The sequence below is a fragment of the Melanaphis sacchari genome, unplaced genomic scaffold, assembly GCF_002803265.2.
Source record: "Melanaphis sacchari strain LSU unplaced genomic scaffold, SCAv2.0 Contig177_pilon_pilon, whole genome shotgun sequence".
Classification (NCBI taxonomy): Eukaryota; Metazoa; Arthropoda; class Insecta; order Hemiptera; family Aphididae; genus Melanaphis; species Melanaphis sacchari.
The window spans coordinates 705,596-722,367 of record NW_020270834.1 but is presented as its reverse complement, the minus strand read 5'-3'; the positions used below and the strand labels follow the sequence as shown (position 1 = coordinate 722,367).

The 16,772-nt window shown below is 23.4% G+C and overlaps 2 protein-coding genes across 5 annotated transcripts in view; both read left to right on the top strand.

The window, feature by feature from the left end:
- LOC112592464 (calpain-A) overlaps window positions 1–8,459 on the top strand; it is a 45,315-nt gene extending 36,856 nt beyond the window's left edge. For 3 of the 4 annotated variants that reach the window (XM_025336521.1, XM_025336520.1, XM_025336522.1), the window contains exons 2-16: window positions 1,617–1,796; window positions 1,886–1,955; window positions 2,112–2,229; window positions 2,291–2,425; window positions 3,686–3,854; window positions 4,239–4,420; window positions 4,531–4,784; window positions 4,857–5,020; window positions 5,161–5,378; window positions 5,443–5,485; window positions 5,567–5,708; window positions 6,713–6,814; window positions 6,941–7,068; window positions 7,167–7,362; window positions 7,930–8,015. In XM_025336521.1, the coding sequence (XP_025192306.1) occupies window positions 1,617–1,796; window positions 1,886–1,955; window positions 2,112–2,229; window positions 2,291–2,425; window positions 3,686–3,854; window positions 4,239–4,420; window positions 4,531–4,784; window positions 4,857–5,020; window positions 5,161–5,378; window positions 5,443–5,485; window positions 5,567–5,708; window positions 6,713–6,814; window positions 6,941–7,068; window positions 7,167–7,362; window positions 7,930–8,015 (2,187 nt within the window). Of the gene's footprint in view, window positions 1–1,616; window positions 1,797–1,885; window positions 1,956–2,111; window positions 2,230–2,290; window positions 2,426–3,685; window positions 3,855–4,238; window positions 4,421–4,530; window positions 4,785–4,856; window positions 5,021–5,160; window positions 5,379–5,442; window positions 5,486–5,566; window positions 5,709–6,712; window positions 6,815–6,940; window positions 7,069–7,166; window positions 7,363–7,929 lie in introns of all 4 variants that reach the window. The other variant, XM_025336519.1, reaches the window with a different exon arrangement.
- A 5,031-nt stretch (window positions 8,460–13,490) lies between these two features.
- LOC112592462 (calpain-A-like) overlaps window positions 13,491–16,772 on the top strand; it is a 12,778-nt gene continuing 9,496 nt past the window's right edge. Inside the window, exon 1 of the mRNA XM_025336515.1 lies at window positions 13,491–13,646. The gene's annotated coding sequence lies outside the window, so the exon portion shown is untranslated. The remainder of the gene's footprint in view (window positions 13,647–16,772) is intronic.

Below are 16,772 nucleotides of genomic sequence, written 5' to 3'. Positions count from 1 at the left end.
CTGCGTTTATAGAACATACTAGGCAATCCTGCGTTGGTTAGGCGTGTGAATCATAGTTGTACACATTACATTTACCTATCAATTATTGTCTATTTCTTGTTGTTTATAATAGGTATCCATTTTCGTGTACATAATGCACATAATACGACCGGTGTGAACTGCTTATGAGTTGGCTTATCAAGCGGCAACAGGTCGTTGCGATGATTTATGTTTTTTTTCCCACCGTTAAAATTCGAAATTTGTTTTCGACAGTCTCACACAGTGATCATATGTATAGGCTGTGTCCCTTAAATCTAAGGGTTAAGACTTACAACAATGTAACACCGAAACGTGTATTTTTTCTCTTTCGAAACCGTACGTATTGCATCGTCGCAATAACTTATACTACAGTCGCAAGTTTTTATGTGATGTATCTATGTGTTTATTGAACTAAATTTATAATTTGTCTTGCTGAATCACTGTACTGCGTCAATAATACGTGCACGTAAATTTGACCAAATATTTTTTGTTGTAGTTTTTAATTTATCAGCCTATATAAACTTGTAGTTGTTTAGTTATGTAAAATTAATTTTAGTCGAAATTATAACATTGATAATTTAAAGTATAAGTGAAAGTTTTTATAAGATGTTTTTCATAGTTTATCAAGAATAATTTTGCACTATTAATGATTATGGGTAACTTATAGGTGTATTACTCCTATAGGACCGTGACCAATAAGTATGCAAATTAGAGTTAATTGTCTGAAGTAGTATCACGTAATAGACGTTAATTTACAACGAACATATTTTGTTGTGAATATAAAATTCATCGTTAATAGTTGTTAAATATAAAATTAATAAATTTAATGAAAGACAAAATACCATATCATAGAGAATATCGTGTGTGCTTAGTGTGAATTAAATATACAATAGTAATAATATAATAGAGTTGGTATAATATAATATTGTAATATTAAATATTTTATTTTTATGAACTCAATTTACAAAAAATACATATAACCATAGGTTTTCGATCTGCATACTCTTTAAAATGTATTTCAGGATTTTTACATGCTTTGGATATTGTATCATATATACATATAATGTGTATTGTAATTTATTGTTACATTGTACGTAAACCACTAAGTTGGTAAATGTCGGTACATGATTTTTTTTTTAAATATTTATTTTTATAGTATTTGTTGAAATGGTAATGACTAATGAGTAATTATAAATTAAAAACTGACATTTTAATATTTTAAAAATATTTCAAGTGTTAAAATTAAAGCAATATAAAATATTTAGATACTCAGATATTTTACATGACACTAAATTAATTGCGTGTAATACATTATATGTACCTACCTATATTTATATAAAATCTAATACGATAAATAATGAGCCGAAACATTTAACTTGTCAGTTATTGTAGCGTTATAACTCCACTGGGAAATGTTGACCTTTACTTTAATGAAATGAAAATGATATAATCACAAAAAAATACAATAACGGTTAATTTAATGTTTGCAACATAATATGAAAGTGTTATACTTGATCGTGGTTGTTGAAAAAAATTTGAATATATTTTATTAAACAAATTAATAAATAACTTTAATTATTATATTTTAAATGTTTAAGATTGGTGAACGAGGTTCTGGTTTTCGACCGAGAGCTGGAGATGTCCAGGACTTTGAAGTACTCCGAGATCAATGCTTACAACGAGGAGCACTTTTCGAAGATCCGGATTTTGATACAGTCAATTCTTCGATATTTTATAGCAAATTGCCAGATAAACGATTTGAATGGCGAAGACCAAACGTGAGCATAGATTTTAAATAAATCGTATTGAAAAAAAAATTACAGTCTAAATATACTTAATTAAATAACATTGAGAATTTGATTTATAGGAGATCGCAAGTAATCCTCAATTATTTATTGAAGGTGCTTCAAGATTCGATGTACAGCAAGGAGAATTGGGTAAATAAATTGAATTTAATCATTTTAAATCTGTTTGTGGATTATTCATTTTAGAATCCGATTACATTAAAAAAAATTAATTTAAATAATAATACATAGGTCAATACTCTAAAGTCTAAATTTTATGCAAATTTATAAGCTCAATAATTTTAACAGGTGACTGCTGGTTGTTAGCTGCCGTAGCCAATTTGACTTTGAACGAAAAACTCTTTCATCAAGTAGTGCCAAATGATCAAGGATTCGATAGTAAATACGCGGGTATATTTCACTTTAGGTAAATATATTATTAATTTTATTTGATATTTGGATCGTATTATATTCTTTGATTATTTTAGATTTTGGCAGTATGGTAGATGGGTTGATGTGGTAATTGATGATCGTTTACCAACTTATAATGGCAAGTTGATATTCCTTCATTCAGCAACTGAAAATGAATTCTGGAGTGCATTATTGGAGAAAGCATATGCCAAGTAAGCAATTGAAAATATTTATTATCCATAACCACTTGTTTACTTTAGTATCATTAATGTGATATAATATTTGTAAATAATGGCCATTTTGATTTCCATCTATCAAAGTACAATAATAACACAATTGAAAAAAATTAAATTTTTGAGTAAAAAAAAAAAATGAATATTCTTAGTATTTTTTTCGTTAATAGTAGTATAGGTTTTTTTCTTGAGGACGGGCGATAGATTTAAACGAAGTTTCTCTTAACTCCTCTCCATGTTTTCTTAAAATTGCCACAATGTAATAACAATGTTAACGTAGAAAATATTGAGAATAGATATGTAATTAAGTATAACTTTAACATACATTTGTTAGGATTAATCAAGTACACAGCCATTGCAAGTATTCAATGACGACTACGTACACTCGTCACACGAAGTCTACTAATGTATATTTAAAGATTTTATAAACATGATACTTCAATATTATTATTTAATACTTTACTATATTATTTATTTATTGACTTATTATCATAAACATATTATAAAACACAAAATCTATAACATTTTATATTTTAAATTAAATTCATAAATAACTTCGTTTGCCATCATTTTTATGTACCGGTGATAATATACCAGGAAGACAAACTTATCTATTCTAGTTTTATCCGGGTGAGATATTTTAATTAGTTAAACTATAGATTTTTTAATAAAATTAAAGTATCCTTAATTATTATATATAATTTATTATGTTCTATAAATTTTGAATATAATATGTTTGTTTTACCATAATCAACACTGATAGACAATTGAGCATTAAAAGTACCTATATAATAACTTTTAATTATTATTATTTGAAATAATATTTGTTATTCATTGTTAATTTCATATTATTTATTTTCTGAATTTTAAAAAATATCAATCTTTGAGCAAAATAAATTAAATGCCTAATAAATAATATTTACAAGTGCCTCATGCAAACAATTATGAAAAAAGGTCAAGAGAGGATCCATAAGATCCACAATTCCTTTTTGTATACACCATTAGCTGTTAAATAATTATTAAAACTATGTATAAATATCATATGATATTCGATTGTATTAACCTCATATTTGTCATTTTAACGTCTTATGGTAACTAATTTTATTTTGTCAGTTAAATGCTATAACATGTTATTTATTGATGAACCATATTATTGAGTTGGTATTAAAGCTGTTAATCATTGTTTCTTTAATTTTATTTCTGTTAGCACTATTTTTTACAAAATATGTAATTTACTAGAATTCATGGGTCATACGAAGCATTAAAAGGAGGTAGCACATGTGAGGCTATGGAGGATTTCACTGGTGGTGTATCAGAAATGTATGAATTAAGTGAAGTTCCGGCCAATTTGTTTATGATCATGTTGAAAGCTTTTCAACGGCAATCACTAATGGGATGCTCTATTGAGGTAAAATAAAAAAATTATATGTATTGGATTTAATAAAAGTTAAAAAATAATTTTTGTACATAATATATAATTTTACTCCATACAGGGTTATTGTACTTAACCGCTGGTTCTTTGGCGTGGAGAGGTAATACAAATTGTAGAGTCTTTATTTACTCTCCATAAGCCTTAAAGTGTCTATTTCGATTTATTGTAGTACAAAAATAATTTTCCATTTTTATGTAATTTTAATTAGTTACAAAATTATAATAGCTGAGATTAGGTATGATATTGTACTTGGATAGCTTTAATCCAACAGCCCTAATTTTTTCCATTTACAAATTGTAATTTAATTTTTTAATTGCTACAAAAAATATGTTTTAATTTAATTATCTGTTTCGTGAATAGGCCGACCCAAGCATTACTGAGATGGAAACACCTCAAGGATTGGTTAAAGGTCATGCATACAGTATAACCAGGGTAACATATGTAGACATTACAACTCCAAATACAACTGGTAAAATACCTTTACTCAGACTTCGAAATCCATGGGGCAATGAAGCAGAATGGAATGGTCCGTGGAGTGATAAGTGAGTATTAGTTTAAATTACAAATTGTAGTCGTATAATATTAATAATTATAGGTAGAGCATAAAAATGTTATTATATTTATTGATTAAAATTATTATTTTCTTTTATAGATCAGCTGAGTGGAGGTTTATATCAGATTCTGACAAACAATCATTAGGTTTGGTATTTGATGCTGATGGCGAGTTTTGGATGTCATATAAAGATTTCGTTAAATATTTCTCTCGATTGGAAATTTGCAATTTAAATCCTGATCTCCTTACTAAAGAAGAACTTGGTGAAGACTCTAACAAAAGATGGGAAATGAGTGTGTTTGAAGGCGAATGGGTCCGAGGTGCTACTGCTGGTGGATGTCGTAATTTTCTAGGTATATTTTTTGAAACTGTTATAAAATTAATTGTGATGCAATAATAGCTTATATTTTTTTCTTTTTATTTAGAAACATTTGCAAGTAATCCACAGTATCGTATCACATTAGAAGATCCTGATGATGAGGACGATGAGCATAAATGTACCGTAATTATTGCTTTAATGCAAAAAAATAGACGTGCTCAACGAAAGATAGGCGCTGAATGTTTAACAATTGGATTTGCTGTGTATCAGGTATCATAAAACATATATACATATATAACATTATATACATATTAAACTAAAAATATGTGTTTATAACTTTAAAAAAACAATAGGTATGCAGTTTATTTATTTAAATAATATATATAAAAAAAAAATATGATTTGTTTTAGCTCATCAACCCAGATTCCTTACCGAAACCACTGGATACAAATTTTTTTAAGTATAACGCGTCTACAGCAAGAAGTCCCACATTTATTAATTTACGAGAAGTCAGTAGTCGATTCAGTCTACCACCAGGTACATATTGTATTGTGCCCTCCACATTCGATCCGAATGAACAAGGTGAATTTTTACTTCGAGTATTCTCAGAACATGAAAATAACATGGCGTAAGTGATAATTATTATCAACTCTTCAAATTTGTTGTTATTCTAATTAACAATATTTTTATAGGGAGCTTGATGATGAAGTTGGAATGGGTGAAGTCGATGTGAAGGTAATGTTAATATGTTTTTTGTATTATTATTTGTGTTAGAAATAATTATTTTACATTAAATGATCATGACATTTTACTTAGATTAAAGAACAAGAGCCTGAGCCAGATAAAGTTGATAAAGCTAATGAGAAAATCAAAGAATTCTTCCTTAAATTGGCTGGTGTTGATCAAGAAGTCGATTGGATGGAACTCAAAGATATTTTGGATTATGCTATGAGAAATGGTGGGTTAAAAATTTACAAAATGTGCATCTACTTCAATACATTTTTATTTGCACATATACATATAAATCTATAGTTATTTATTGTTACATAAAAATAGAACTGGAGTAAATTAATACTAAAATCTTTTAAACTTAATTACCTACATAATTACGTTATTAGTGTGTTTCTTAATTAAATAATGTATTATATACAAGAGGATACCACACATCGATTATTTATTTCCTATATATTTTTTTGAATGTATACATTTATTTACTGTGCTATGATATTCAGTATTATTATTATCATTATTTTTATTAAGTTTCGAAATTAAGAGTCACTAGTTTTTTATACATAAATATATAAATTTATATTTTAGTTTCATAATAAAATAAATAGTCTTGAATTTCTAAGTCTTTGCTTACAAATGTATTCTATGAACTTGTATAATTTTAAATTTAATGATACAGATTATGTTAATTAAATATTTTCATTAAATTTTCATAGAACATTCATAAATATAATAAATCAGTGTGTGGCAGATCTCCAAATAATAAATTCAGAGTTAGATTTGTGAATATTAATTTAATGTTAAATCATATCCTTAACAATACCAAAATGTGTTTTGTTTAGCTTATTTTATTAACTAATTTGAACCACCTTATCAAATATGTGTATATTTAATTCATCTAACAAATCAAATGCTTTTATAATTATTATATCTATCAGTTATTTTAAAAAATAATTTTATTTGTTAAATATTGAATTTTACAAATCTTTGGGTATTTTAGTAATTTATAGATTCATAATTATAAACTATATAAATATGATTAATAAATTGTAAAAAACTTAAGACATGATTTTATTTCTATCAAAAAATTATAGATCTTAAATTTAGAATGAATTATTACAGATAATTGTTTAATATTATTATTTTATACTTGTAAATTATAAAGTTATTGGTTGTATGCATGAGTTTGAACCTCAACTAACATAGTTGCTTATTTGATTATACCATTTGTAGATGTGGCAAGTAATACAAATGCTGAAGATAATATCCTTGTCAACTTACTTCAGACATTCTGTGAGGCTTTCTGTCAGGGATCGCCTTTAGCATCTACGTTCAGTAAGTATTTTTTTTTTTTTTTTTTTTAATCAAGAGATGTTTTTGAGTAAAATCTATGACAGTGTTGGTAATTACTATCTAGTCTAAATTAAATTATATTGTATTTATAAAAGTTAACATTTTCAGAAATGGAAAAAGCTGGATTTTCTAAAGATGTATGCCGTAGCATGATTGCTATGATGGATTGGGATCGATCAGGTAAACTTGGTTTCGAAGAATTCAAAAGTCTGTGGATTGATATCAGACAGTGGAAGGTAAAAACAATTGACTAAATAGTAAATGTTAAATTTGTTAGAAATTTAAACTAAGGCACTTGAGTATTATAAAATTTTAAATTTATGTTCTGATTTAGACTGTCTTTAAAATGTACGACAAAGAAAGCAAGGGTTACATAAATGGATTTGAACTTAGACAAGCATTGAATTCAGTTGGTTATCATCTTAACACACATATCCTTAATATTATGTGTCATCGGTATGCAACCAAAGATGGAAATATAATGTTTGACGATTTTATTATGTGTGCTGTAAGACTAAAAACGATGATAGGTAAGTTTAATTTTGTTTAATTAAAAGCTATAAAATTGCATATTTTAATCGCCCAATTTAAGTAAAATTATCTAATGAGATGTCTCTATTGCCTATCTGTCGTAATATAGTTAGATAGACTATTGAAATATTTATATAATATTTATATTCATATGTATACAGTTATTTTGTACTTAAAGTAAAAATTCATATTATGACAAATGAGTAAATAATTTTCGAATTAGTCATTTGACTGATGATTTTACACACTTTATATATAAGCTATCATAAACTAGTTTCTATAGGTTCTAACACCCTATAACAGTAATGGTGACGTTAAAATGTAATCACACACAATTATTTACTGTTGTAGAGGAAGACAATAAAATTTTACCGCCATCACTGCAGTTTGTAGGGGTATTTAATCATAACTTCCATATTATAAAAATGTACATTTATTGACTTAACTTGTCCATATATTATAAATAATATTATAATTTATAACTATTAAATTGTTTCAAAATATTTTTTTTTCTACTTTTTGATGAAATAAGATAAATATAATCGAGAAATTTTTATTTTTTTTAGATATGTTCAAAGAACGTGATCCTGACAACAAAAATATTGCCTCATTTACAATGGAAGAATGGGTGGAAAAGACATTGTATTCATAGATTTTAAGTGTCATTAAGTATTATTATTATTTTTTTTTTTTTTTTATGATAATGATTTTATTTTTAAATGGATTTTTAATTTAGAAATCGGTTATTCAATTTACATAAAATGTTAAATTTTTATATGTATCCTATATATATTACAGTTTAATATGCAGAAATACATAGCAATGACTATTTAGGAGCTATTTAAAAAAAAAACGGTATTGAAATTTCCTCAGATTCAAAATATATTCGTATGCAGCTTAATTTAAAATATATATTTTAAGGTCCGTTCTTATTGGTGCTTCCTAAACTATAATATTTATTTATTAAGATATAGAATTATCGACCTGTTTAGTTAAATTAATTAACAGGGTTAACCTGGAAATTACTTGAATTTCCATTTATCATAAGTACAAACATATTTTAACAGTGTTAATTATTTTTACTGAGATTTATTGCAAAAAATAAAAAATAAAAATATTAATATACAAACAATTCAGATTTATAAATTATTATATTTTGTCCATTAATTGATAATTTTAAATTTATTAGCTTGTGAAGCTTTGTAAGTCTTTATGTAATTACTTTTAACAGCTTTTCAACATTGAGTGAAAATATATTCATTTAATATTTTTGTTTATTGTTAAAGCTTAATGAACAGTTAAAAATAATTCTTTAAATTAAAATTGTCTAATTAAATTTTAAGAATCATATCCTGTTAAAAAAATTTTGTTTTTCTGTTTCATATTACATACGTATTATATTATTATAAATATTTAGATTTATATTATTATTTTATCTAAATGTTGTTTAACATATAATAATTAATTAATAAAAAAAAATCTTTTTTATAAACTAACATTTAATTTTTTTACATTTTTAAATTTATAAAATTATATTTTTTTTTATTCATTTTTTCAATTATACTTAACATTTATTTTGTTGGGAGCAATAGATTTTTTAAAATTGTGTAATAACAAGTTTTGTGTTGTATTATTGCATGCTTATAATATATTTTTTTTTATTATTATTAAATTGTTATAAAATATTTTTAATCATTAATATGATTTTGTTGTAAATTTTATTACAAGTTAACATTCAAATATCCACATGGTTATTTAGCTAATATATTTTATATCAATCAGACTTATATCTTTTGAACTTAATAGCTTTCATGAAATATATATTTTTTTATTATAACAAAAAAATGATAATTTATTTAACCACTATATATTTAATTATATATTTAAACGTACTACATTATTTACGTATAAAATATTATTAATTTACAATACCTGTTATTCAATAATTACTTGGTAATTTATGATACATTAATACCTTTAGTTTGATTGTTTAATTAATGATATATATATATATTTACATATTGTATGTAACATACAATTTATGAAAAAAAAAAATAGTAAAACAGTAACAAATTCATGAAATTAGCAATACCATTGTGGAATATATTATGATAAATTGTTAATTTGAAGGGCTTAATAATAGAAAAAATCCTTTGATTTTTATTATTTAAAGTACCTAGTTTCTGATATCAAATTGGTTCTGTTTGGTACTTTTGAAAGGTCAATAATGAAATAATTATTGGTGAATAAATAATATAATATGAGAATAAACAGAAATTTTTATGCTAAACAAGAATTTAATAAAATTAATTTTGTTTTTATTTTTTAGTGTAACTCAAATAATTTGCCTTTTTTTTCTAAAAATGAACAATAGTTATGACTAATACTAAAAATTAATACAGAAATGCAAACTATAATATAAATAATGTACAATAAAATTATTCAGTATAATATGTTACAACATATGTTGGTATAACGGCTAACAATATACATAATACTTATTGAATTACTGAAACAAAATATATAAAATATAGTACTATATCAGTGTATATCAGGTTTAGTATAACTCAGTTCATGGAAAAATCGGCATCAGTGCTCTTCGATTTTTTAACCAATCCATTTGAGATGTGCAATCATCTCATGGAGAATCAGAATAGAACTTGGCTCAAACTACTGTTTAAACTTTTCTGACATCTACAAGATCATTTTTTGAGTATTCCATTTAATGTAATCTAGTTAAATTTAATATTATTTTTTTACATTTTATTTCTGTAATCAATTTGTAAAATTGTAATTTTATACTTGAATATTGGATTTTTGGAATCTGTTAGTATAACATTTTATTGATATCGATCCAATATAGTTTCTGAAGTAAGTTGTTAGGGTATTGGTGCTGGTCAATTATTAAGGAGTAAATTCTAGGCAATTTAATTTACATATTGTATTGGAGTGGATGAGGCATGCATGTATGTTAGTTTGTAAATCGACATTAGTGCGAGTGAGTTATAATTATATTGACTGCACTTTATCTACGGCACTTGATCTATGTGTTTGTAAGGTGACAAGTGTGTATGAATCTTTATTAGTCCACACTTTATAGTTTCATAGAAATTCTATAGATTTCTATAGATTGTGTTATTATTATTATTATTATCAATCGGAAATGACAATTGACGATTGACCCTTGTGAAATATAAAATGTTGAGTATTTTATAACAATTTATATGTACTTATTTTCAGTGCCTCAATAATTGTCCATATATCACATGACCTTCCTCCTGTAATAAATCGCTTGTTTGATAATTGTTTTTGTCCCATTAAGTTCCTTAAATAAGTTTTAATTATTGATAGTTTAGAGAACGATATCGCGGCAGTAGTAACACTGTGACAGGCAAAGTAAAAAAAAATAATACAAGCTCTCAAGACTTCTGATTAGTTACAGGTTAAATGATTTTCTAAAATAAAAACCAAAGCATAAATATAGTTATAATTATTTTATAATATTAAAAAATGTAAAAATGTAATTGTTAATATTTTTTTTTAACTAGGGAGGAGAAAAATTTTAAAATATGTTGGCCTAGCCTTGAAAAAACTAAAGTTTTGCTTATTATGTCGTAGAGTAAAAGTTAAAGTTAATTGATTTATTATCAGGTAAGAATATTACTAGTATTTTATCGTAAATAATCTTAAGTAAACACAGATAATTATCTTATTTATATTTTGATAAAAGGTCTATTCACTTTAATATTACAGTTTAAGTACTACACAAAAATGGAACTGCCAAATACAAATTTGCTATTATATACGTTTGTAAGATGGTAATAACAAACACGGATGTGATAAAAGAGTTTTAAAACAAATTACATTAAGGTAATTTTAATATAAAATAATATAATGTTTAATACTAATTCAAAGTAAGTTACAGGTGGTATTATGTCATTAATGTTGTTGTGTTATTATATGATTATATATAAAAAAAAAATTAAATTTGTTTTAATTTAAAACGAATTAGTTGTCTTGATAAAATACCTACTTAAGTTTTTTAATAAGATTTTGAAAACAGGTTTAGAAATTTTATCTTGTCTATTTAAGATCATATAGTACCGAAAAACTTTTAACAAAACTTAGACTTATTATTTTCGAACTTTAAAAAAATACAAATATTATAAATATTTTTTTAAGATTTTTTAAATTAAATTGTTTGTATGATAAATAAATAAGTCGTTTACTGTTTATGGGATAAATCCATTATTAATATTATATATAGACATTTGAAGTTATTTTAAATGTTAAAATTACATCATTAGATTGTTCAGACCTAATCTCTAATCCGCATGATGTAATAATTATTAATAAATTTAGCTTAAAAATTACCCATACAGAACTTACAAATAATGCGTTTTAAATATCTAGTATAATATATAATTGTATTATTATATTGCTCCTATGTAAAAGTGTATGGTTTTAGAGCTATGATGCTTGTATAAAAATATTAAAAATTAAAATAGATTTTTTGGGAAAAATTCTTATTATACCTGGGGTCTTTGTTCATTAAGTTTATTTTAAAATATTTAATTTTATAAACTCGTGTATACTCGTATAATAATATATAAATATATTTAAACAATTATTACTTTTTTCAAACAATAATTTCAAATACGCATATGATATGATTTTTTTAAATGTTATATTTAATTTTCATTGTAGGTGTTTTATCAATAAATTATTCTTACAAATATATAGGTATATACCTTATTTTTCACAGTTATAGCTAATCTACAAAATTTTATGCGAATAAACATTTACAGAAAATGATCGGAAAGACATTGAGGTGTACTGTTATTATCAACTTAGTTTTGTAACAGTTATTATAGAAATATATTATCTATAATTAAACCTAAATGTGTAACGATGTTATTTTATTTATATTTACAGAGAATTTGTACAAACTCCATGTTTTTATTTTAATTGCGTTTATTTTAATCTAATAATATTTTTAAACTTTGTTCCTACAATCTACATCATGCATGGCAATTATAAAACATTTAAAGTTAAAATATTAAATCATAGTGTTTTTTTATAATACTTAACCATATTTGTATTATTTATTTACACTACTCATACTGATAGCAGTAGAATAAATAACTTTGTAGAAAAAAGTTACCCAAGTCGAATACATTTTAAAACATATTGTTGATGCCGTAATAAAATTTAATGCTATGTACTTACACCATATTGTTCTTATAAAAATGTTTTGTAGGGTTCTAAGTACTTACAATATTGTTATGAATAAATGATAAAATTTTATTAAAATTATGTGTTTGTATCATATTATTTTTTTTTTTTACTACTCCCTATCTAAATAATTGTCTCATTGAGATGTTTAAGTATATTTACAAGAAAACAGTACCTATTGATTTCAAATAATGCGTATAAATTAATTAGCTATTTTGGTAGACCAAAGTTCAAATACTAATTACTAACGAAATTATATGATACAAGTATAGGTACCTATTTATAAAAAAAAATTATTTATTGAATCATTTTTATTTTATCAGACATATTTAGATTTAGATGTATATTCTTGAACGCATATCATAAAAGTACACATAAATAGGTATATTATGAAGATAGGTTTTTTGGATTCTTGTTCAAATAAATGATATTAGATTCAACTAATATTATCGTGTATTCAAATTTCAAATATATATATAAATGTTAAATATGTAAACACTTATTGTATCTATACTTTTCTCAAAAGAAATTGTATTTACTGGCAATTATTTTGCTAAAATCATACATTATTTTTAAGAAAATTTGAAAAAAATAATTATTAAAATAGCAAAATAATCTAAGCAAATTGATATTTATTTTTCGTTGTTTTAACTAAATACTCAAATTATTTTGTCGTATAGCGGTTTTTGATTTGTCATTAAATTTGTTTTTTAATATTATGAGGATTGTTTTACACCATGCCAGCAATAATTCGTGATCGCCTTACACAAAATCGTGAGATTCGTAGAATACGCTGCAGAAACTGAGAATCAGCAAATTCCGATCGCCCGAATCGTGTGTTTTCGGCCGCGGCACTCGACTGCAGACCGATCACAGGGTTAATATAGTCTCACTGTTCTGTCATTACTTAACGTGTAGCCTCTTATCACTTTAGTCGTTTTGTGTGAATTTAGTGGACATTTTTCCTTTTTAAGTGTTTGAATCCAGTTGTTTGTGTACATACTTACGAAAAGAATTTATTAAAGATATATATTTTTTTCAGTATTGGGTAAGTACCTTTCTATTATTATATATTTACTTATTTTAATAAGCTAAATAAAACAATATTTAAAACAAACTTCATAATAAATATCTACCTATACATAGTACTATGCATATATATATTATATATTATATAATATATATATATATATATAATATTTACTCATTACCTACTCATTGATATTTCTTATACGTAGTTATATACTTATAGTCTATAGAAATGAGTAGATGGGTACCTACTACCTACGTTATACTTTATACAGTAATATCGGTGATAACATAGTTATAGATACTCAATGTAAAACATTAATTATACTGTGTAAGTATAATACATTTAACAAGTATTTTTGATTTTAATTTAAAAGTTTAACAAATTCGTCAAAATCTTAAAAATTACAAAATATTTTGTAGTTAGAAATTTAATAAAAAAATTTTGTTTATACCTAAAATTCGAAAATTTAATTCAAAATGTTTTATGCATTTATAAACCTTTATTAAAAATAAAAATAAATGTCTACAGGAAAATTAAATTAATATTTTATGAACGCTTGAAGTTAAAATTTTGAAGCATTTAATATTTACATATAATATAATAACTATTTTTCTTGAAACAATTTTTGTTTTTTTAGTAATTAAAAAAAAAAAATAATAGTAGATAATTGCGAATTTCATCAACTGTTTATATTATACATGATATAATTTTAAAAATATTTTGATTATTTTTGAGTTTTTATGGGCATAAGAATTTTTTGATTTTGTTTTCAGTTTATTTTCTATGAATGTCAATAAAAAATATTTGATAGATAAAATTCTCGAAAATATAATACAAGACTCCACTTAGTTGTTCTTATATCTGTATAAGCGTATTAAAAATGCATATTTATATTTTTTTTTTATATATCTATTTAAAGTTTAAATGTTTACAAAATTTGTTAAAATCACAAAAATTACAAACAATAAGTATTTTGTGTTAAAAATGTATAAAATCTTTAATTTTTATAAGTAAGGTTTGAAAATACAATATAATATTCTTTATAAGTAACTCATATTGAAATTTAAAAAATCCTTAAGATATTATTTATTTATACTATGCACTTATTTTTAATGTTAAACGGTATTTACGGAAAAATGTTATTAAATTTTGGGTTAAATAAGTTTATATAACATTATAATACCGTAAAAATATATATAATTATAATAATTAAATACTAATAATTTAATTAATGCAATATTTTCAGAAAGAAGTTGTATCAAATTATCGTAAAACTAAAGTGAAATAAATTATTTCAATAGCTATATCAAAAAGCATACGAAAGTTTAGTAATCCAGGCTGATAGATTGTTTTCGCTCAGAATCGTTTTTTGTATAAAATTATATATTATTGAATTCAAATTTAAAAGTGATCTACTCGATACCTAGTAGTTAATACACTGCAGAGTGGTATCCACTGCCTATTTTTTTATAATTTTATTTATCTCATATATTATTAAAAATAGTTCTTATTTTCCGCGTATATTAAATATTTAAGAAATCAATATTTTTGACTGATTTTTTAAAATAAAGACAAATATTTACTATAATTTTAAGTATAGTATATTTTTATACATTATAATAATCAGTAAATTATGTTTTTGTGTTTTATTATTTTGAACAAAAAATAAAAGTATCAGCTTTTATTTATTTATTTATAGCTATCATACGTTGTTTACTTATGAACTAATAAAATAATATTTATTTAAGCAATGACGCTAAAACTACTACAGTACTATATAAAACACAAAGATTTAGTCTTTTAAGTTTTAATATAAATAATTTCATTGAATATTGTATCGCATTTAATTGTGTATAGAAAAGACATTTTTTATTGTCATGTTATCAGGTATAAACCGAACAATAAACATGCATTATGTAATACATTTTCATAGAATCGAATTAGAATTAAGATGGGAATTAATTAACATTATTAAAAATAATATTTTAATTATATTTACTGTGTACATACTAACTATTATCAATGTATAAACGATAAAAATATGATATTTTAATATTGTTCTAATTTAAAAGAGAAGAATTGTTTCAAATCTAACAACTAAACAACAATAATTGCAACTTTTAGGACGAACAAGATTAATTTATGTAAATAAATATAGTTTAAAAATGTCTTTAAACTTTTTTATAGATAATCGTGAAATTCATAGTCTAATATTTAATTGTTAATAGTAAAATTCGATGTTCGTTTTAAAAATTTCGAACAGAATAATTTAAATACCATAAATATTTGTTTTAATGTTTTTTTTGCACTTGAAACGAAATTGTAAATAGATATTTTTTTTGCTCCTTAGTTATAGATATATGAAGGTTTTGATTGATTTAATATTATAAACAATCTTTGTACCTAAACATACCTTTAATTTTTTATGTTACGGTTTTAAGGCGTTTTGAAAATGTGTAATATGTATATGTGTATAAAGCTCATAGTACTCATAACATATTTAATTGAAAAAGGAAAACAAGTATATATTTACAGTTTACAAATTACAAAGTTAGATTTTTAAAATGTCATTAAAACAGTAAATTATATCTAGACCTTGTACCTACAAGGTAGATAGTTTACTGAAAAATGATATTATTTTAATCTTTTAAAATAAGAAGTAGGTAGACAATTTTTGTTTGAATTTGAATATATATGAAAAATACATTTTGAAAACAGTTATTGATGAAATCGATATTTTACTATTTAAAAATGAATATTTATAAATAGTTAAAATTTTCAGTAAATGTTTGTAGTTAATATAAACATTTCTTATACCAATTATACCTACATGGTATAATTTTCAAAATATTTTGAATTTTTTAAACTTTTTAAAGGTTGGGTTAAAAAGTATTAAATTTTTGATTTTTAATTTGTTTTAATTTTAATAATAGACAATAAAAAGTGTTTGCTTAGTCAAAAAAAATTGAATATTTAATGCAAAGTACATAAGTTTATTGTAAATAAATAATTAAAAAGATTTATAAAAATAATTTTTATTGATAGACGTATAAATTCAAATTTCGACGAAATTTGATATTTAAACGAATAATAATAATAATAATAATAATAATAATAATAATAATAATAATAATAATAATA